The 24,659-nt window shown below is 30.9% G+C and overlaps 1 protein-coding gene and 1 non-coding gene across 2 annotated transcripts; both read left to right on the plus strand.

Moving 5' to 3' along the window:
* Window positions 1-95: 95 nt before the first annotated feature.
* LOC145754263 (U1 spliceosomal RNA) lies at window positions 96-259 on the plus strand. Its single transcript, XR_014284141.1, has one exon. It is a non-coding gene; the product is annotated as a U1 spliceosomal RNA (small nuclear RNA).
* Window positions 260-20,306: 20,047 nt separating this feature from the next.
* Window positions 20,307-23,277, plus strand: LOC145753590 (uncharacterized). Its single transcript, XM_082569994.1, has 3 exons — window positions 20,307-21,219; window positions 22,610-22,770; window positions 23,182-23,277. The coding sequence occupies exons 1-3, from the start codon at window positions 20,307-20,309 to the stop codon at window positions 23,275-23,277; spliced, it is 1,170 nt and encodes a 389-aa protein (XP_082426120.1).
* Window positions 23,278-24,659: the final 1,382 nt, after the last annotated feature.

Here is a 24,659-nt window from a genome sequence, read left to right on the forward strand (position 1 = left end):
AATATAAATAGGAAACGTTTGCAAAATACTGTTTAAATGTAGTTTAGGTTTAATTTTTTGTAGGGTGTTAAGAATGTATAATAAGATGTATGTGCTAATTTACCTGACGAGGGTCTTCACTGCGACAAGACAGGCAGTGGGCCCAGGGCGAGGCTCAGTCATTGCACTTTGACTGAGCTGACCTCTGCGATTACCCCAAATGTGGGTAACTCGGTCGTATAATTTCTGATAGTGGGGTCTGCGTTCGCGCTAACCCTTAATAAAAAAAGATGTATGGGCTAATTTACTTATTAGAGGATTTCATATTAGAATGTAGGTTGTGCTAAGAAGCAACGGAGCCTGAAAAACAAATACGTTTGTGAAGCTTGCAAAAAATTCAGATTAGTAAAACAAGTTAAAAGGGTTGACTTCAAAAATGTTTAATTATACATAGAGGACAACTGCAAATAGATGATTCTTCGTTGGTTTAGATTGATGAAAAGTTTCGTAATCGAGCTCCACAATTTCCTGGATTATTCAGAGGTTGTACGATGAATTGGTCCGCTAGGTGGCCTTGTCATTTTTCATCTAAGGTGGATGTTTTTTGTGAGCATAAAACGAAGAATATTTTGGTAATACTAATATTTTTACCCCGTTTTAATTTAATTACTTATATGTAATAGTGGACCATAATTTTTAACGTTATAAACCTTAGCACCTACTTGGATGACTCCTATGAAAAATCTTCTGTAGTGAAAAGCCCATGGTTTATCACACACATTATTGGCTACAAAACCAGGTTATCAAAAAGTATTTATAAACTTTATTAACTAGAACCATCGGACCCAAATTAACTTGGCGAACTCGCTGCCATTCTGTGTGGTTAAAAGCTGTACCAATACTTAAACAATAAGAGAGAAAAGCAATATCTTTACATATTAAATACACAAGGGTATGAAAACCTTTGAATCGTAATTTTTATTTAAAGACAGATCTGATAAGAAAATCAAGCAAACCAAATTTAAATTGTTTAAAAAAAATTAATTGTATATTTTATGTTTAAAATACCTAACGCTTCAATTTCGAAAATTAAAATACATTTAAAAAATTCACTTGACGTCACAAAACATTAAATATGGATGACGCGTTATATACGTAACTTATTAAATAGCTGTTCCTATAAAAAGTAATTCTTGTAAGAAAAGTTTAAAATCTTAACTTCGCTCGTAGCTTAACTTATAACGCAAGTAGTTTAAACCTAAAAAGGCAAAAGTCGTTTAGGGCAAGACTTCAAAATTCCAGCGCCTAATTTAAGCAAAAACGAAGAAATTTAGTTAAAGCATGCGCTTGACATTTTCTAGTAAGAGTTAAGTTAGGCCAACAGTTTAACATAAAGTAAAGTTATTAAACTTTATAAAAAAAAACGTTGTTACATATAAATATATATAAAATAGTCGCTTTTTATTTAATTGAAAGTGTTTTTTTTTGTTAGTTGTAAGGTAGCGGATGAATAATCTAGATTACTTTTAAGCGGATGAATATGTTGTTACGTCATAACTAAGCCGTTTGTGATTGGTTCATTGAACAGCGCGTAAAGTCAAAGTAGAGGTTAATTGAAAGACGTTCAGTTTAACTTTGCCAGTGTCTGGGTCGGTTGTGTTTCTTTACCATTAAGTTAAATGCAATCATAAAATAAAGTCACAGTTAGTTACTTCAATTTTTTAGCAGCTGTTACTAATTTCCGTTCTTATTTTGCAGATATATTTATTTAATTTTAAATTTAAATCAAGCACTGGAAGATTGAATATTTTCGACAAAACTGACTTCATCAAATCGAGTTAAGTAGATTGATTTTTGTATTGTTGTATAATCAAATTTATTAAAACTTGTATAAAGTTTATATGGTGTTATTGATCTGAATATGCAACGGGTTAGGGGTAGGAACGCGCGCGTGTCGACACTCGTTATTTTAATGTCTAGCGAATTTTAACAGTCCGCATATTCAGAACACGACACCATTTTAAAAGTGTTTAAATATTTAAATAATTTCTAACTAGACATAGATGACTGCTCCCTGTTTTTTTATTTGCAGTTTCTGATGACGACCTCGCGGAACTGGAGGGTCTGATGATGACGACGATCTTATGAGAAGTGGAGGATCAAAGAGGCAGCATATCGTCCTCCAGCAACAAGGTGAAATGTTTTTTGTAAATTGTTTTAATTTTTCTAATTAGACACAGATAACTGCTCTTGTTTTTTTATCAGCTTCAGATGAAGACTTCGCAAAGAGGAGGGTCTGGTGGATGACTTCACGAGGATGAACTGCGCCACGAAGATGAATGACGTAAGGAGAAATGGAGGAACGAACATGACGTCATTTGAAGAAACAACCGGCAACCAACACACAAAACAGGGAAGATACAGTTTTAATTAATATTTTAGTTGTTTTTTTAAACAATAATGTTAGTTGTTTATTTAAATTTAAGTAAGACTTGTGTAGTTGAATAGCGGCTAATGATTTGCTATTTTTCAGTTCATTCTTTATCAAGAATGGATGAATGAAAGATGACGTCACAAGAAATGAAAGAAAGGTAACGTCACGTATATTTCAAAAGTTACATACAATAAGTGTAAATCTTATATTAAGATTTTTACGTGTAACTAAAAATAATGTTGTTACAGGAGCAGGGAGGAAGGGCGATTCTACGGTGATTTGATGAGGAATTGAAGAATTGGATGTGGCCTTAAGGTAGTTGTTAGTTTAGGTATTGATGAGCTGTGAGGAAAAGACCAAGAAAGGTGATTCCTTTAACATACAGGTGAGATACTCGTTTTATTTAATAAATATACTTAATTTAAATATAGATAATAGTAAATTTATACCTTTTGCTTGTACATAGAACTTATTTTTTTTACCCTTCTAATAAAAAGGCCAACAACCCTGCCCTTAAGGCAAGGGCCCCACTTGCTAAGTTTAAGATATTGTTGACTTGGGATATTATACTCGAATGACCTAATACTAGGATCAGCCTAATTAGATTAAACAAGTCGTCAGTCTTACGTTAACTTTAATTCGCTGCGCGTGTTGCAACACATCGCTTCGTTCGCTTATTACGTCAGTTTGCGTCGCTTCAGTTATTACGTCAGTTTGCGTCGCTTCAGTTATTACGTCAGTTTGCGTCTTAGTTATTACGTCAGTTTGCGTCGCTTTAGTTATTACGTCAGATTACGTATTTTAGTTTTGCTTTGGTTAAACTTAGTTGCTATTAGTCAGATTTATTAGGAGTTTTATAACTATCCGCTAAGTGGTGCGCTATCACTAGGGTATTCCCCCACTGTGTTATCAACCGCAATGTGGTGATGTATAACATATTTGGGCAGCCGCTAGTGGGCGCACTGGGGTACAGAAGCCGAGTAGCAATTGGTAGGCTACTATTATTATTTGAATACCTGCTTATTGCTAGCAACATTTTATTAATTAGAAGGCAACTAGTAATTTAAATATATTAATTGGCTTGCTTAATTTGTTAGTTGATAATTAGTTGGTTATTAATATTTAATTAACCGCTAATTATTAGCAACATTTTATTAATTTGTAAGCTACTATAAATTTAATTAAAATAATTGGCTTGCTTAATTTGTTAGTTGATAATTAGTTGGTTATTAATATTTAATTAACCGCTAATTATTAGCAACATTTTATTAATTTGTAGGCTACTAGTCATTTTTTTTAAATAATTGGCTTGCTTAATTTGTTAGTTGATAATTAGTTGGTTATCATTTAATTAACCACTGATTATTAGCAACATTTTTTATTGGTAAGTCACTTACTTTCCTAACATAATCACCTTAATTTAAATTAAAGTTTGGTGTACATGCAATTGGTATAAATATTAATATTAATTAATTTTTTTTGTTTAAAATTTATATACAATTACATTGCTGAAGAACACGTTTAATCATTTTCTTTTTTCCGAGATACTTCTGACGCTTTTGTGATCCAATCAATGTTGTTACTGTCTGATGATGTCGCTATCCGATGATGTCGCTATCCCTACCTAGTGACTTTCATTGTTCAAATGTGGCAAAACCATTATAATTGCCAACTTGTTGTTTTATCCTCAACAACAACATACTTGGTAGTCAACTTTTAACTACCATCATAACAGCACATTGTTATGTCGCCATGCGTGGCGTGTTTAGTTTCTTCCTCCCTGTTTAAATGTGCACAGCCTTATAAAGGTGCCGCACAACCATTTCTCATTTAATTCTTTATAGTTTATGGTTGGCGCTAAGTGTAGCATTACTTTATAATTGTTACATTGTTATATCTCCAATATCCATGGTTACATATTCGATACCATATATGTGACACCCCCTACTGGACAGTAGGTTGTTCAATATATTTGTGCATTGTATGTGACAAACGTTATTTCGAAAGGCCGAGTTGGGACGTTCTTTTTTTTCGGTAGGTTTTTTTTCGGTTAGTCCCTTTATCACATGCAATTTATCGTGACCAGTTCGTGCTTTCCTACTAGAGCCATACTGGGTTATATTAAACGTAATTTTTTAATTATTGGAACATCAACTGTTTTATTATTCAATAATCTTGTAACATATATTTGAATGTTACACATAATTTACCAAATGTAATTTTTAACTTATTGGGAGAAATTTTTATTTTGTAATTGTTTTTTTTGTAAATGTCTTTGTAATTGTTTTTTGTAAATATTTTTTGTAATTGTCTTTGTAATTGTTTTTTTTGTAAATGTTTTTGTAATTGTTTTTTGTAAATGTTTTTGTAATTGTCTTTTTCTAAATGTTTTTTTCTAAATATCTCTTTCTTGATGTCGTTTTGTAAATGTCTTTCCGTAAATGTCTTTCCGTAAATGTCTTTCCGTAAATGTCTTTCCGTAAATGTCTCTCCGTAAATGTCTCTCCGTAAATGTCTCTTCGTAAATGTCTCTTCGTAAATGTCTCTTCGTAAATGTCTCTTCGTGAAAGTCTTCTTTTAAATGTCTTTTAAATTTTTTTTAAGTCTTTATTGTAAATGTCTCTGGGTTTTTCTTAATGTCTTTTTTTATGTTTCTTTGTAAATGTTTATTTTTATTTTTTTCAGATGTGTTGATATATTTCAGTATAATATTCAATACATTACATTAAATTTAAATTCTGTCATGTATTACTCAAAGTTTAGTATCAAGTAATATTACTTGCATTTAAAAAATATTATTATTTTAATAATTCATTAAAGATTAAAAATTGCAAAATAGGTAATATAGTTGGTTTAAACAAAGAAAAAATAACAATTTCAGTTATTTGACTATCAAACCACACATTTGTCAATATCCAATGTTAATATTTTAATACAGATAACTGCCTCCGTTTTCTGTTTTCGTCATGAGGAATGGAAGATGACGTCACAAGAAATAAATTAAAGGTAACCAAATATAGAAGCAACGGAGTTTAAAAAACAGATACGTTTGTGGAAGTTTACCCAACGCAAGGGTTAATAAAACAAGTTAAAAAGGTTGACTTAAAAACATGCTAAATTATACATAGAGGATAAATAAAAAAGTAATAAATGTTTATGATTTTGATGCGACGTATTGTTATTTTTAAAATATTTTTCACGTGTTGTTTTTAATTTCAAACTTTTTGTCAGTTTTAAGTTTTCGTTTTTTAGATGTAATTAAGGTATATTTAAAAGTTTATTATTAGGTTTATTACCTGCTACTGTGACATGGATTCAGTTTCAAATGAAATTGTTGAAAGCCAAGAAATACCTTCTGAAAATAAACCAGAAATAGAAAAACAAAAAAGTAAGTTTTAATATTAAAAGAAAAACAGTTAAGTTAAATGTTAAAACTTTAACTTTATTTTAAATAATGATGTTTCTAAAAATTTAATTATGATACATTCACTTAGTTATTATTTTATTTGGTTTAATTTTAGGTGAGCTTAAGCTATTTCAGTTAATAAAAGGCAAATATGGAAGACATAAACTTATTTCTCTTTTGCTTCTAACTGTTGGTGTGCTTATGATAATAATTTCTACAGTTCTACTTGAAACAAGTAAGTTGGGATTAATGTCTTAGGTTTTTAACTATAAGGTTTAATACATTAAGGTTGTAGTAGTTGGAAGTTTTGGTTTTAGTAAAAGAGGTCCTGGGTTTGATTCCCACTGCTCTCTTGCTGTCCTCAAGCCAGATACTTTAAAATGAAATAAACTTCTGTTTAGCCTAAAAAACAGCAGTTTATCTACCAGAAAAAGGGTCTATAAGTTATATTATCTGCCAAAAGGAACTCGAGACTGGGTCGGGGTAACTGATGTTACTCCATGTTTAGGTCAGAATACATTAAGAATAAATGAATAAGCACTTGAATCTGATATTAATAGCTTGCATATAGGCTAAATATCTACCTACTACTTTTTATTAAATTATTAACATCATATTTTTGTTTAGGTTTTTATTCTCACAAAAACAAAGCCTGCAAAGAAATTAAAAATGCTCGAGACAATAAACAATCGATTTTTGAAGTTAATACTTGCTTCCGTAAGTAACATAAGAAAGTATAATTAAATTGTTGGGCTTGTATGTTATAGGCTATTATAGACTTTTTTGTAAAATTAATATTTTGTTAAGTTGTAGGGTAGTAAAAATTGAATAAATTTACCTTTGAAGGGCAGCTTGGCGAAGTGGTCAGAACAACTGGCTTCATTACATAAAGTTTTGGGTTTAATTCCCGCTGCTCTCATGCTGTAGCGCCCTTGAGCAAGGTGTAGTAACTGATATGAACTCCTGCTGAGCCAGCACTTAATCAACAGCATAATTACCGGGCAATTATAATCTTTAAATGATCCCAAACTGACAACGTCAACTCGAGACTGGGTTGGGGTAACAAATGTTATTCTATGTTTAGGTCGTGTATTCGACCTACCTACATCGAGGATAAAGATATTAAAAAAAAACTGTTAACTTTTTTTAAGGTAAACAATGTAACTTCAACACCTTAACTTGTAACAATCCATGTCCATTTGGATATCACATTGATGAAGATGGTTGTATGGATAGTTGTGTTTGTGGTGAAGAAGGAGTATTTGAAGGAGATATTTTATTTGATTCAACTTCATTACCACAATTAATGCAAGTATGTCTTGTATATTAAAGGGGAGCTTTCTTAACATTTGTTTATCCTTGATGTAAAAAGGTCAACTTACGACCTAAACATAGAGTAACATCAGTTACTTTGACCCAGTCTCGAGTTGCCTTTGACAGTTCGGGATATCATTGATTATCTAGAAAGCAGTAACTTAAGACCACATTTACCAAGCAGCAGTGGGGAATTGAACCATGGACTTCTAGTCCTAAGCTTGTTGTTTGTGTCACTTGATTGTTTATTTATATTGGTAACTGAATATTTTAGCTTTACACCAAAACAGAAAACAGCCAAGTTGAAAATAAAGTTGATTTAAACAATAGAAAATGGCCCAAAAGGGAAAATGGAAGAATTTTTGTTCCATTCAACTTTGAATATGAAGGTAAATAAATTTTCTTGATTCTACAAAACTTACTGAAGTTTAAAAAAAATTTAAATAACTGAATATTTCCTGCATCATGGTAATTCAACTATTGCGATATAATATTTAATACCCTGCTCTACTGTCGGCATTTTAATTGTTTTATTTATTTTGTATGCTTATATCTATATATAAATATATATTGTCCACCAAACTCCATTATATAAACCGGCAGCATGGTGTAGTGGTAAGAACACTTGCTACACCACACATGAGGTCGTGGGTTTAATCCCCACTGATCTCATGCTGTAGCGCCCTTGAGTAAGGTGTTATAAACGGTACAAACTCCTGCTGAGACAATACTTAATCAGCAGCATAATTATTGAGCAATTATATTCAATAATATCTCAAACTGCCACAGGCAACTCGAGACTGGGTCGGAGTAACTGATTGTTCTCTATGTTAAAGTCGCGCTCGACTTTCTCACATCGAGGATAAAGATATACACAAAAAAAAATTCTTGAAAATGTAAAAAGTTTTGTTAACTTACCTTACAGACAAGCAACTACAAGATGTTGTTTTTGATATTGCCAAAGTTATTTCAAATATGACGTGCATTGATTTGAAAAATATTGATCAAGAAGAAATTACAAAACATAAAACTTTTGTTCAATTTAGTAAGGGAACAGATAAACTTAATTGTGGGTGAGTTTGACAACTAATCAACATTTAGTCAACAGGGAGGAGAAGTCCAGGACCCAAGGGTTACTCAAGGATGCTGCAACATGCTATCAGTAGGAATCAAACCCAAGACCTTGGGTCTTACTTAAAGATGCTACAACATGCCAGCAGTTTAAATCAAACCCAGGATATCAGGTCTTACTTAAGGATGCTACAACATGCCAGAAGTGGGAATCAAACCCAGGATATCAGGTCTTACTTAAGGATGCTACAACATGCCAGCAGTGAGAATCAAACCCAGGATATCAGGTCTTACTTAAGGATGCTACAACATGCCAGCAGTGGGAATCAAACCCAGGATATCAGGTCTTACTTAAGGATGCTACAACATGCCAGAAGTGGGAATCAAACCCAGGATATCAGGTCTTACTTAAGGATGCTACAACATGCCAGCAGTGGGAATCAAACCCAGGATATCAGGTCTTTCTTGAGGATGCTACAACATGCCAGCAGTTAAAATCAAACCCAGGACCTCAGGTCTTACTTAAGGATGCTACAACTTACCAGCAGTGAGAATTAAACCAAGGACCTTAGGTCTTACACAATGATGCTACAACATATTTGCAGTGGAAATTTAATACAAGATCTTATAAATTTAAATTTGTATTTAAATAATTTCTTATATTTAGAACAAGCATAGGATTTAACTCAGGACCAGATATTGAACAAGGGTGGCCACAACACATTTACACTTCACAATATTGTAACACGTATTCCATCTTATCACATCTTATATTACATAAACTGGGAATGTTACATGAACAGAGTAGAATGGATAGGGATTCTTATGTTAACATTCAGTGGGATCATATTATAAAAGGTAAAAGGGCTTTTTTTGTAGTTTAGAAAATATTTTAATATAGGTATTCTTATTAGTATGGAATTGCTTTTGAAAGATTTTTTATTCCGAGCAAATTTTACATTTAGTAAAAATGTTGATATATATATATATTGTAGTTTGTAATTTATGGCATAGTGGCTATATAAGGCTTTTAAAGTATATGTCCTATTTTAAACCATAAAATTGGTTTTATTTTTTAAACATTATATAACCTAGTCAATACATTTTTGTCAGTCTTGCCTTAAAAAATTAGGATTATATATATATTTTTTTTTAGACAAACAATCGGAATTTAACAAACGTTCTTATGAAGGCACTTATGATAAAATGTATGAATATGATATCAACTCTATCATGCATTATCCCGATACTGTATTTTCAACTGGTACAAGTAAAACAATAACTAAATATAATAGAGACCTTATAGCACCAGCTTTTGAACCATCTAAAACAGATTTTGCAAAGTTGTCTTCTTTTTATGAATGTGGCAATGAAGGCAAATTATCAGGTATTTCAATTTTTTCTAAATATTTTATTTTTTGTGTTTATGTATTCTGAATTCAGGGAGGTCAAGTTCATGACCTAAATATAGAGTAACTCTAGTTACCCCGACCCTGTCTCAAGTGGCCTGTTGCCTGTGGCAGTTTGGAATATTATAAATTATAATTGCCTGTTCATTAAGCTGCTGATTAAGTGCTGGCTCAGCAGGAGTTTATATCGTTTATAGCGTCTTACTCAAGAGCGTGATAGCAATGGAAATCAACCTTGTTACCTTATGTAATAAAGCTAAGTGTTCCAACCACTATACCACACCACCATTAATTTAAGATAACCTGCAACTGTTTTGCAAAATTACATTAAAAATAAAAACTAGTAAATTTTAGCAAACTTAGGCACATGGACAGATTGGTCAACTACCTTATCATGTAGTAAAGCTTGTGGTACTGGATTCTCTAAATCTTGGAGAAAATGTTTGGATTCTGATGGAAATTATGTTTTTAATTGTAAAGGAGAATCTTACAAAAAGTAATTTGTAAATATTTTTGATTAAGTTTTTAGATCATCGATGTAGGAACACTGTAATATTTGTTACTCCAACCCAGTCTCGAGTTGACTTTGCCAGTTTGAGATATTACTGATTGACCTTATGCTGTACCGCCCTTGAGCCCTTGAACACTAATCTTATGCTGTAGGGCCCTTGAGTAAGGCGCTATAAACGGTATAAACTCCTTCTGAGCCAACACTTAATCAGCAGCATAATCATCGGGCAATTATAATCAATAATATCCCAAACTGCCACAGGCAACTCGAGACTGGGTCGGAGTAACTGATAATGTTACTCTATGTTTAAGTGGCGCATTTGACTTTCCCACATCGAGGATAAAGATATACACTAGAATAAGAACCTCACATAGTAAAACAAGGTGTTCTGACCACTACACCATGCTGCCAATTAAATCACAAATTAACAAATATTTCAGAGAGTTATGTAACACCGAGGATTGTTTGGGTAAACTTCAAAGTTGGACAGTTTGGTCAACTTGTTCGAAAACTTGTGGAAAATGTGGAGTCATGACACGGTTAGTATTGAAGGTTTAATTTACCAGTTTTGGTAAATTAAAGATATATTGTGTTTTTTTAAACTGCTTGTATGTTTAATGCAAAGAAAATGTTGCCCTGTTTGTAATTTATTTATACTGGATGTGGGAAGGTCAACTTCACGACTTAAACATAGAGTAACATTAGTTACCCCGACCCAGTCTCAAGTTGACTTTGGCAGTTTGGAATATTATAGATTATAATTGCCCGACTTTCAGTAAAAGCTACAACTTAAACATTTATTACTTATATAATACCTATTTATGTATATGATATTTTCTAGACACAGAAAATGTTCAGAAGAACGGGAATGTGGAACAGAATTGAGCAACTTTTTTCAATTTAAATCCTGCAATGATTTTATATGCAGTAGTGGTAAGCTAATTTATAAACAAATATTAGTTCCTTAAAAACAAGTTTGTTTTGTGAACCAAAAATAATGAACAAGGCATAAAAGCAGTGGGGAATTAAACCTAAGACCTTATGTAGTAAAGCCAGGTGTTCTAACCCTTACAACACTTACTGATTTCTTAGATTATTGTCATTATTTTAAAACCTAAGGTCCTGGGTAAAAATCCTGCTATTTTAGTTATAATAAGTTGTTGTTTCTTTTAAAAGTATTAAAGTAAAAAATAAATACAATAAATATTACAACAATGCAGCAGACAAAAATGACAAAATCAATTTAATGATTTGAAACATGCCAAAAGTATTAATGTTTACATAAAGATTTTAAATATGTTATGGCATGGCCACCAAATCCAGCCTTGAAGCTAAACAATGACTAAAATTAAATTCCAATCATAAGCACCAAGTCTTATAAAGTATATCATGAAATATTGCAGAAACTTTAATATTTTCCAGGTATAAATGTTAAGAGTAAGAGTAAATGGACAACATGGGAGGAGTGGTCAACTTGTTTTAAAGATGATTCAAATAATGAACTTAAAACGAGGGAGAGAATTTGTATCTCTAATAATGAAGATCGATCAACTCAATGTCTGGTGGATAATAATGATTTGGTAAGACCATAATCAATTTTACTGATTTCAATATTACTTATTATTTTTTAACCTATTACGTATTAATTTTGGGCATTTATTTGAAACTTATTTTTATATATGCTAAAGTGTTGTATTAGTCAAAACAATTGGCTTCAAATGAGGTCCTAGGTTTGATTTTCACTGCTATCATACTGTAGTGTCCTTATGTAAGGCTTAAGAAATGATATAAACTCCTGCTAAGCCAGCACATAATCAGCAGCTTATTTATCGGGCAATTATAATCTATAATGTCCCAAACTACCACAGGCAACTCGAGACTGGGTCAGAGTAACTGATGTTACTCTATGTTTAAGTCATAAAGTTAACCTTCTCACATCAAGAATAAAATTATTTACATAAAAAAATAAGTCAAAAAATAAATTATTAAAATATTGATTTAGAATAATAAACTTTATTAAAAATTTTATTTTATTTCAGACTTTGTCATTTAAGGAGTCAGGCAAAAACAAAGGAAAACAAATTGAAACAATTAGTTGCAACCAAAATTCAAGATATTCTATGGATGATAAAACTCTGAGACTTATTAAACAACCCAGGATATTGTCCGCTCAACTTACTGAAAAAAACACCAACTTTCCAAAAAGTAATTTTTAATTTTATATTTGATGTGAAAATTTGATTTTTTGTTAATTTCTGTAACTAAAGCTTATGTGAATGTGATATAGTATGTAATATTAGTATCTTACTTAGAATGCTACCACATATAATCAATGGTGATTAAATCTAGAATGATATGAGGAAATTTTTAACAAATACCAAATTATTTTTTGATTTCAAAATCTATTTCTTAAAAAAATTTACATTAACACATATAAAAAAGCAAAATAAAAAAGCTTTGATAAGGTCAATTTTACGACCTAAACATAGACTAACATCAGATACCCCGACCCAGTCTTGAGTTGCCTTTGGTAGTTGAGATATTATAGATTATAATTAACTGATAATTAATCTGCTGATTAAGTGGTGGCTTAGCAGGAGTTCATACCGTTTATAGCACCTTACTCAATGTTACTACAGTATGAGAGAAGTGGGGATCAAACACAGGACCTCATGTAGCGAAATAATTCTAGTAATATATTTTGTTCCTATTCTAATCCATCTTTAACAATTTAACCTAAGGTGCAGTGGATTACTTCAGCAACAATGTAGCATCCATAACTGACACTCCATGTGAGAAGTTTCAATCTAATGTGGAATGGTATTTTGCTGATTTCACCGGGGATCTTATTAATGATATTTTGTGCTGGGACGTAGATGGAAAATAGTAAGTTGCATAGTCTATTAAACTTGGGGTTTTTTAACTCAAATGTATATTTATAAACTGCAGTTATTTTAAACCACAATTTTTGGCATCTTCTGAATGCTAAACAAAATTTTTATATTTATTATTAGTATAAATTTAACTTATTATTTAATTTGAATTGCACAAAATCAAATCATTTTAAAAGTGGTTTTGGGCATCTTTTGAATGTCCAATAATCATATTACATTAAATATTAGTATAAGTTTAAACGAATCTTAATGTTCATTGCTTTCGTTTTTTGTCTATCAAATTAAAGCAAAAAAAGGGACGAATTTAAACCAATAATAAGAAAGCTAACTAGTTATTTGCAATACAAGTGAACAGTTAATAAGCAAGTTGTATATTAGTAGTGGTTTAACTTAGTTTAGTGAAGTATTAAATTTCAGTGAGATTATGAAGTCAAGTAACGCAGGCCAACTTACAGCAACCGAACTGAAAGGAATTATGAGGAATTGTGAGAAGAAATATTTCGGAGATTTTAACGGAGATGGGAAACATGATTTACTCTGTCGGAATAACGGGTAAGAATTATAAATATTTGTAACTTTTTTAGTGTTTTACCTAAGGTTTTGGGTTTGATTCTCACTGCTAGCATATGTTTTAACATTCTAGAGTAAGACTTGGGGTCTTGGGTTTGATTCCCACTGTTGGCATGTTGTAGCATCCTTGAGTAAGACCAGAGATCCTTGGTTTGATTCCCACTGCTGGCATGTTGTAGCATCCTTAAGTGAGACTTAAGATCCTGGGTTTGATTCCCACTGCTGGCATGTTGTAGCATCCTTTAGTAAGACCTAAATTGCTAAGTTTGATTCCCACTGCTGACATGTTGTAGCATCCTTTAGTAAGACCTAAATTCCTAGGTTTGATTCCCACTGCTGGCATGTTGTAGCATCCTTGAGTAAGACCAGAGATCCTGGGTTTGATTCCCACTGCTGGCATGTTGTAGCATCCTTGAGTAAGACCAGAGATCCTGGGTTTGATTCCCACTGCTGGCATGTTGTAGCATCCTTTAGTAAGACCTAAATTCCTAAGTTTGATTCCCACTGCTGACATGTTGTAGCATTCTTGAGTAAGACCTAAATTCCTAGGTTTGATTCCCACTGCTGGCATGTTGTAGCATCCTTGAGTAAGACCAGAGATCCTGGGTTTGATTCCCACTGCTGGCATGTTGTAGCATCCTTGAGTAAGACCTGCGATCCTGGGTTTGATTTCCACTGCTGACATGTTGCATCATTCTTGAGTAAGACCTGCGATCCTGGGTTTGATTCCCACTGCTGGCATGTTGTAGCATTCTTAAGTAAGACTTAAAGTCCTAAATTTAATTTTGAGTAATAACACTATTTTTCATGTTTTAGGCAATTATCATTCATGTTGATGGCAGAAGATGGATTTACAAACGGACCAATATTGATTGGAGAATATTGTGTTGGACAAGATGACGTCATAATTTTGTTAGATTCGAACGGAGATAAGAAAGTTGATATTGGTTGTGTATATCAAGATAATAAGTTTGGGATAAGAGAGAATAATTATCATTGAAAGACAGTTTATTTGTTACTATGTTATTATGTTTAATCAAGGAATTAAAATAGAAAATGCAGAGGTTTGGTATTATGTTAGTTGGTGGTTAGTATATGTATAGTATAGAGTAGAATGTAAGGGAATAAAAGTTGACACCGACGAGATTTAAACACGAAACCTTTCGATTTAGAGTAACTTACTACCGCTACGGCGCGTAGCGCCAAGTTAAATGTTAAAACCATGATGTTGCATCAAAAATAAATTCATAAAACAAGAAAAAAATAATGACCCCGACAATTTTGTATAAAAAGTTTGATATACTGGTCATAGCGTCAGACTACACACCAAAAGCTTTGGGGTTCAAGCTGCATCAATGCCACTATTGAACCCGGGGTTTACAGGTAGCTTAAACACACCGAAAGGTTTCGGGTTTGAGCAGCACCAATGCCACACTATTTGCCTTTAAACCTGGCTTTTACAGATAGCTTAAACACACCAAAAGGTTTCGGATTCGAGCCGCACCAATACCACACTATTCGCTCTTGAGCCTGGCGTTTACAGATAGCTTAAACACACCAAAAGGTTTTGGGTTCGAGCCGCACCAATGCCACATTATTCACCCTTGAGCCCAGCTTTTACATATAGCTTAAACACACCAAAAGGTTTCGGGTTCGAGCCGCATCAATGCCACATTATTCACCCTTGAGCCCAGCGTTTACATATAGCTTAAACACACCAAAAGGTTTTGGGTTCGAGCCGCACCAATGCCACATTATTCACCCTTGAGCCCAGCTTTTACATATAGTTTAAACACACCAAAAGATTTCGGGTTCGAGCCGCATCAATGCCACATTATTCACCCTTAAGCCCGGCGTTTACAGATAGCTTAAACACACAAAAAGGTTTTGGGTTCTAGCCACACCAATGCCATATTATTCGCCCTTAAGGTTGGCGTTTACAAATAGCTTAAACATGTTACAACAGCACACTCTTTCTCATTAAAAATACTAAAAAAAAATTTTAAAAATAGTATGGAAAAAACGGTTTTGTGTAAAAACTTAAAATTCTTGATCAGTGTTTTAAAGAAAACATTAAACAAAATGGTCGCCATTTTATAAATCATATTTGTTTAACAAGTGACTTAATATATACTTTGGAAAACCAAAATTCCAAACTAATTAGAAACCGTTTTGTAAACCGATTTTGTCACGAAAATCATTTATTTTAATATTACGAATAATCAGCTCATATCATTAAAACACAGCTACTCTACGTACATTGTGCACCTGTACATATAACTTACCTTGTTACAGGGATACTGTAGCACGTATAAAAGTGCGATAAGCGATTCTTGGTGTAGCATTTAACTTATTCACAAACAGTTAATTGATTCTGTTCCACTGTAAATAACGCACTTTTATCACTAAGCCAACATAAGCGCGTGACATTCTTGACGATATTTGACACGACACCTGTTGGCTGAATATCGCGTTGTTTCAATTGTGGTTTCGTAGAATTTAATGTTTAATTGATTTCGGGGATGACTTAATTTCGATACACTTATTTTTAAAGCTTTTTGTTGAAGTGAAAACAAATTGCGTAATTTTGAAATTGAATCATTTATTTGCTTGTGATTAAAAACGTTAGGACTGGGATATCAGTTTAAAAATGTTTTTTTTGTTTGTGAAACCATTATATGCCAGTAAATTAAATCTAATATATAAAAGGGAAAAACAATTTTATGTGAAACTTTTTGATTTTTAAATTGTAACAAAATATTAAATATAATATTGCTATAGGCCTATATCATTTGAGCCTTTAGAACCACATTGTCACTAACTTATCGATGGTTAAGAAACTGTTTTTATTAGGGCAAAAATTGGCATTCATTTTAAATAATTAAAGTTAGTTTTCATACGGGTAATCACAACTATTGGTTTCATAAATTCTGTTTAAACAGATGTAACCTAATCAACAGTAGATAAGTTAATTAATTACAATTACTAAGTAAAAGTAGTTGTATGTAAAATACGTTTTGGAGAAATTAATTAAATATTTGAATATGTAAATGAACTATTGTTTTGCTCTAAAGCTTTAGGTTACTAGTTTAAATATCCATGTCGTGTTTAAAACCATTAAATTTTGCCATTTTTTATTAATCAAACCAATATTAAACTAAAACTTTAAAAAAATTTGAAATAAGTACCAAGTACATTTTAATTAAACATTTTTTTTTATACGTTTTTTTTTTGGTTTTTCGCGCATTGATAAAAGTAAATAATAAATACGATATACAATTAATATTACAACAATGCGACGGGAAAAATGACAAAATCACTTTAATGATTTAAAACATGCCAAAAGTATTAATGTTTACATAAAGATTTTATAGTATAATATGGTCACCAAACCAAAATTTAAAAATATGCGCACAAAAAGTTAAATATTTAAAAATACGAGTAAGGTAAAATCCTGTAATAAATTACACTATTGAAGAAAAATAGGCTAAAAGCATTGTTCTTAAGTTGTTGATTAATTAAATCTATATTGGTTTGTCAAACTGAAATCAATACATCTATTGTACTCATGCTTATTTTTAAACAATCAACAGCTAAAATAATCAAAATTAAGCAACGTTAATTAAAATTTGTGGCGTACTGAATAATGATTTATTTTTATTGATTTACACTTTGGGTTGTGTATATTTAGTAAAATAAACAGGCCTAAAATTAAGGGGAAAATCAAATTGAAAACCCGAAATTATTGAATATTACCTAATAGCCTGAAAAATGAATAACACAATATTAAAAACACGGAATTGATTTATCAGTTTGGTCCGTTTCAGACTCTAATTAATTTACAAGTAACGTCCACTAAGGCACGTAGAATCTTATTAAATTTACCATTCTCACAGACTTCAACCTGTATCGGGTCTTACTAGCAGGTGTTAACTGTTTGATTATACTTGAATCTTGTACGGCAACGAATATCGCGCTTTATAGTTAAGAAATCTCCCTTGTTTAACTACTAAATGGATTTTAGGAATTTGATTAATTACCCCTTTTTAAAAGTGCTGGTGAATATGTCAACAGTATGGTCTAATAACCGTTTATTACTTACGTGATTTCTAAACAACTTTAACACAAGGTTTTATGTGAAAATATATTTTGTTTCAGTTGCTGGTTGAAAATAGAAGTTAATTACAATATTTGATTAATTAAATATTTTTGTTCCCACAGAATAATTTAAATTAAAAACCTTTTCTTAATTGATATTCAAATAATAATTCTAGGAAAAAACTAATATATATTACGTCATAGGATAGATATGACGTATACAATAAATATTACAATAAAGCGATGAAAAATGACAAAATGAATTTAATGATTTAAAACATGCCAAAAGTATTAATGTTTACATAAAGATTTTATATTATACTATATTCTTAATTAAATTAACACATAAATTAAAAATGGGTAAAAAAAATCGTTTTCCCAATAGAATACCCCAAAAATCAACTACTTAATTAAAAGTCTAATTATCGACCTAATAATGCTAGAATAGGTTTGTCAGTAAACGATCAAATACAATAATCTTTAGCTAACAAGATGGGTTAATTGAATTAGCAATTCTAGTATAGCACCCTTGAGTATTCTATACAGATTTGATGTAACAATTTAAGAGCGAAAATTTGATCTTTAATTAGTTTTTGCTAATTTAAAAATCGATAATTTCGATAATTAGCGGAATGTTAAATGAGGTAGAAATGTTAACAAATTTATTTTTATGCTCAATTAGGAAAAGCAGAATTTATTTGATTATTTAATTTTAACTGTTCTGAAACAAAATGGAGGTTTTAAAGTTGTTCACGGAGTCGATTTGAAAGTTAATTAAAAATTACAAAAATTATTAAAAAATTAAATTTGTTTTTTTATAAAATAATAAAATATTTTTTGCTGTTCAAAAAAAAAAATTAAAAACTTAACATTGAAATGTTAATTAGCATAATTAAATTAAAATAGTGATATTCCATTTTTCTCTGACAATACTGATTAGAAAGTTAATTAAAAATTACAAAAATTAAAAAAAAAATTAAATTGTTTTGTGTTAAATTAAAAAGAAATTAAAACCTTTGCTTTAAATCAACATAATAAATAAAATAAAGTTAAAATAATAATATTGCGTTTTTTAAATATTAAAAAAAAAACGCTGGGAAAAAATATTTATTTGAAAAATTATTCCACGTGGATTTTAATTGTGTCAATTTTTTGTTTGTTTATTGTCAAAAAATCGGAAATTATTCAACTAAGACACAGCGCGATGTAACTTCCTACGTCATCAGGTGTTAGTGTCCTTCGCCACGTGACCTATTACGTCACAAAGGAGGCATGCGTGCAGGGAAAGTAAACAAGGGAAAGTGTAACTGTATTGTTCAAGGTTAGAAAGTAAATAGAAGTTCAATGTAACACCTGTACAATGTAAAGTGTGAAATAATTTAAACTTTCTTAAAATAATTAAAATACTTTTTAATTATTTAATTATTCTTAAATATTAAAAATTAAAATTCTAAAGAACTGAAATATTATTTTTTTAGTTATTTATTATTATATAAAGACTGCGTTTTTATTATTTAGTTATCAAACATAAAAATTTAAGTTTTTTTTTAAATAATTAGAATATTTAATAATATAAAATTATAACTTTTTAAACATTAAAATTAAACAGTTTAATTAACATGTTTTTATCTTTTAAATTTGTTAATTAGTTAATTAATTTAGGCCACATCTGCATTACAGAATTATTATATCTAAAAAAAATACTAAAAATGCTTTCTTTGTTAAAAAAAACTAAAAAAGCTTTGCCCAGTACATTTACATAACCTTCAATTAAATTAAGTTAAATTCCAATTTTTGATTGTTTAAAAATAATTTTGTTAAAAAAATATTTAAAATTATGAATAACATTTTTGAATACATGATATCTGAACAAGATTACAAATGAACTCTTAATTTAGATTTAATTAAGGTTAAAACAGTTGTTCTAGTGATGATAATTAGCAGCTTAGTTGTGTTTATTAGCAACATTACATCGGCTTTGTATTCACCCGACATTCCTAATCTAGTTTAAGTTTGGATAAAGAAATTGGTAATTTTGGTGGAATGTTATAATTTAACGATAAATAAACAATAAATTACAAAAAATTGTGTGGTTTAAAACATGATATAGTAATAGTTATTACGTTTTCACGCACAGTTTTACGATTTTATATGAATTTACGCTTATTATGTTTAGAGTGAATAATGTTGACTCAAAAAATCGACAGTTTTAAATGAGTTTTATAAATTATTTTTTATATAAATTTTTATTATTACGTTTTAAGAAATTTACATATTATCCGATTTACTTTAAAACCTAGAAGTTATTCCCAACAAGAGACACGCGCCATTTACACTGCTGGAGATTTTCCGGTAACAGAAAAAGTGAAATTTTTTTCTCTCTTACCTCGCTTATAAAAGCAAGCAACCATAGCAGGATCACTAATTAAGCTGATATCATCTCTCGCATTGTTTAGTCAGATAGTGAGCTTAGAACACGGAAAGTTTAGAATAATTGGGTATTTAAATAATGTTTAGAATAATATTTAGTAAGTTAAGTAACCTTTAGTGAATACTTTAATTTAAAAAGTTGTTTTGTTTTTTTGCCAGAATTTATTATTTATTTTTAAATTTTTGAAAAATGATGCTAAACACAGCAAAGTCGTCGATTAATGACGTATTACAAACCCATCTACGTCGCAGAAGTAACGATGACGTAGTAGAATTGAACGAAAGTGCATCGCCTGGAAGCCAATATGAGTCCGACCTTGAGCTAGACCGAAAATCAAATTTATCTCCGAGTTTTGAATTTTCGCCACAATCTGATAAAATAAATGAAAGTTTAATCCAAAAACGAAAATTCAGTCTCGAAAAAAATGAAAATTTAAAAGAAAAAATCTCCAAAAGAACGAAGTTTTCGATCGCTGATTTGTTATCCGATGATTGTAAGAAATCGACCGAAAATATTCAAGAAAATAAAATTTGGAATCCACAAACTGAGAACTATTCCAACACGGTTCCATTTTCGCACGAACATCGGAGCAAACATTCAACTTCCGCCGAAAAATCAAACCCAATTTCCGCCAACATGTTGTCACCTAACCCGATGTCAATTTTCCAGTCCGCCAACGGATTTTATCCGTACCTTCCACATTATAATCCATTTATATGCGAGCAACGAAAATATGCGGATCAAGAATTTCTATCTCCAAATTCCACAGATCACAGAAACTCATCGCCATCCGTATCTCCATCCGGCGGATCAATTTCTCCCTCGCTATCCACAAAATCCCATTCACCAAACCAGGATCTCACGAAATCCGAATCCATCCCACATCCGCTTTTTCCAGGATCCGTTTCAAACCACGACCAAGCCAACTTGCTTGCGAGTAGCGTTTTCGGGGGCTTTCCCGGTGCGTTTCACCCACATATGCCCCAGCACCCCTTCCCCGCTGCCATGGGGCGTTTACCCAACCTTCATTTACCCACAAATTCGATCCCAATGTCCTGGTTGAGGAATGATGCGATGATTAGGAGTTTAACAGAATTTGCAGGTAAGAAAAATTTAATTAAAAGTTTAATTCTAATTAGGTTAAAATTGCAAGGTAAAGTGTTAAAAAATTATCAGCTAAAATTTAAGAAAAAATGGCCCAGTGTGGTAAAAATCGCAATATTAAGGTGTTTTATTGGTTTGGGTAAATATTGTTTAATATTTAAATTAAAAACCTAAAAACGGATTTTATTTTGTATTTTTGGTCACGCGAAAACTTTTGGCACTTTTAACATTTTTGTCAGTTTACTAATTAATTAACAAATCGCTAATTATCAAAGCAATCCTGACAACATATGTGTTGTTAACATTACTAAACTTAATTGAATAAGATCGATAATTTGTAAAACTTACGAGTTAAACTCACGCTGTGTAAGAGCTGTCGATATCTTGTTAAATAGGACAAATGAGCTTAGACAATATAAGTCGATATTTTGTGGCCAATTAAGATATAACGACAAACTGTCGGCTAACACCTACAGCAAAAACTAGCGGCATATTATTGTAAAGAACTCGCGTCAGCCATTTTGTATTTTTCATAAACATTTTTGTTTATTCAAATTTTGAAATTCGTTTTCAAAACAATACCTTAAAATAGATCCAACTTAGGCCGAGTTTAGATTAAATTTCGATTTTTAAATTGTTTTGTTTTTATATTTTTAACTCCTTTAATGTCATTAAAACACAGTTTAAGGACTTTTTAAAGGCGCATATGTTTATTGTTTACATAACATTAAAAATCAAATTTAAACTCATTAGAAACAGCGAAAAAATAAACCTAAAATACTTAAAAACACTTTTAAAAACAAATAATGTAATGATTAATTAAGTCAAACGCTTGTTTGTCTCTAATGTGGCCTTAGTTGTTTCTTAAAGGTACAAAATAAGTGTTAAAAACAATTCATTTACGCTTGATTATACTAATAACAAGTAAATATATGAACATATGCTGATTACCTAAAATTCACACAACAGATTTTGGTTGATAAGAAGTATTTACTTTAGCCTGTTATCATATAATAATTGTTACATCGGAACTGATAAGCAAATACGTGTATTTAAATAACGATTTTACATATCACACTATGTTCATAATAAAGCCTGATTGGAAATTATCTATGTTAAACAATATGAAATCGTTTAAACAGTGATAAATCTATTATAAGGGCAAAAAATAAACCGTATTACAGCCTTATACTTTGTTTTATTTATTAACTGTGTTATCTAAACATTACCAATATGGTAAAGACTAAGAAATTTAAAAATAACAAGCCATATTTCTTAAAAATACTCCAATTTTGAAAGCATGGCCTTTAACATTTAAATATCTTTATGTAAAAATATTATTAACTTAACTATTCTTTAAAACTTTATTTAAATTTGTTTTCTTTTAGGTATTGCACACCCCGGTTTGTTAAGCCGAACCCGTCGGCCAAGAACCGCTTTCACTTCACAACAGTTACTTGAACTCGAGCGTCAGTTTAAATTAAACAAATATCTGTCAAGACCCAAAAGATTTGAAGTCGCCACAACTTTGCAACTTACAGAAACTCAGGTATAAAATATTTTTTATGTTTTTTTTGGCGTTGTGTAGTAGTTAGAACACTTGACATTACTTCATGATGTTGTGGGTTCAATCCCAACTGCTCTCACGCTGTAGCGCCTCTGAGTAAGGCGCTACAGCATTACTGCTAAGCCGGGACTTAGTCAGCAGTATAATTATCGGGCAATTATAATCAATAATATCTCAAACTGGTAAAGTCAACTCGAGACTGGGTCGGGGTAACTGATGTTACTCTATGTTTAAGTCATAAAGTTATCCTTTTCCACATATAAGATAAATAAACCTAAAAAATAAAAACGCTTTTTTAATATTCAATGTTTATGTTTTTTACTCTTTACTTTCATACTATTTTAAAACTTTTATTTTTTTACAAATATTAACTTAAATTCATATTTATTGTAGGTCAAAATTTGGTTTCAAAATCGAAGAATGAAATGGAAACGAAGCCGAAAATCAAGAAGTTCATCAAACCAAAGTTTACAGAAACAAGAATGTTAAAATCTTTCAAATTCCTTTCTCCTATTTTCACTGTGATTTCTTTATTTTTGTAAACTTCTCGTGGTCGGGTTCATACCGCCTGCAATTCTGTGTAAAAATAAATTTGTTTTTAGTTTTGCACATAATAAAAACATTCAACTAGTTTACCTGAGTTCAATATATACTTATACGTGTGATTTAAACTGTTTACGGCTCTATAAGTGGGTCGTATTTAATCTCAATGTGAAATATTAAATTTTTTGCATATCATCAATATTAGGTAGGACTTAAACTGTAAGTTTGTTTAATTAGTTCCCAAATGTGGCTGACTTTACGGCCTAACTTGCTTTATTCAAATCGCTATTTTTTGTATATATCTTTATTCTCGATGTCGGAAAGTCGAATGCGCGACCTAAACATAGAGTAACATCGGTTACTCCGACCCAGTCTCAAGTTGACTTTGATAGTTAGGTATCTTATAGATTATAATTGCACGGTAATTATGCTGCTGATTAAGTGTTGGCTCAGCAGGAGGTCATATCGTTTATAGCGCCTTACTCAAGTGCGCTACAGCATGAGGTCAGTGGGGATTGAACCCATGACCTTATGTGTGGTGTAACATGTTCTTACCACTACACTCCCGGTTCGCTTATAAAACAACGATTCCCATACACTAAAACATATTGGTTAGAAGGCCTTAATTTTGCCTTGACACTTTTTATTCAATTATAAACATTTTTTAAAAACTTATATACTTTTAAAACTAATATAAAATTCAGTAAACACAAAATAATTTACTAAATATTTATATTTTTACAATGTTCTGCAATAGTGTGCCTTATTCACATTATCTAGAAATAACCAGCTTTTATTAAAAATAACACGAGTTTAAATGTAGTGTATATCAAAAGCTATATCACATATCTACTGTTATATAAAAGTATACATAATGATAACTTTTCGTTAAATTAACTTAACTGTTTTAGAGTTTTGTATAACCGAGTTTATACATTAAGGCGGTAATGACGTAATAACCACGTGATGGAAAGTAGATTCTGCTATGAAGCTTCTGCATTGTTAATTAGGGCCTAGGAAGTCGAGGTATGATTGATTGTATGTATAGGCTGCTCATAATAATAAAAAACTGAAACTAGGTGGGTGTATGGTTAGATCTACTTGAGCGTTGTAAGCGGTCGTGGGTTAATAGTTTGTTTTAACTATATTAACGCTTATGCTTGATACTTGGAATATTTAATTTTAATTATTGAAAAAAAAATTATTTATTTTTTGTTAATTTTAGATTTTTTGAATTAGGAAAAGTTTTGCAGTATGGAAAAAATAAAATACGAATTAGAAATCATTGTAAGTTTGTTTTTATTTATTGTGTTAAGGCCTGTTCACAC

This window comes from Corella eumyota, chromosome 5 (genome assembly GCF_963082875.1).
Source record: "Corella eumyota chromosome 5, kaCorEumy4.1, whole genome shotgun sequence".
Taxonomy (NCBI): domain Eukaryota; kingdom Metazoa; phylum Chordata; class Ascidiacea; order Phlebobranchia; family Corellidae; genus Corella; species Corella eumyota.

Excerpts from the sequence above, each read along its gene's own strand:
- LOC145753590 (XM_082569994.1), top strand. The coding sequence starts at position 20,307 with ATGATGCTAAACACAGCAAAGTCGTCGATTAATGACGTATTACAAACC. Across the intron at positions 21,220-22,609 it reads GAGTTTAACAGAATTTGCAG|GTATTGCACACCCCGGTTTG; the intron begins GTAAGAAAAATT and ends GTTTTCTTTTAG. Across the intron at positions 22,771-23,181 it reads TGCAACTTACAGAAACTCAG|GTCAAAATTTGGTTTCAAAA; the intron begins GTATAAAATATT and ends TATTTATTGTAG.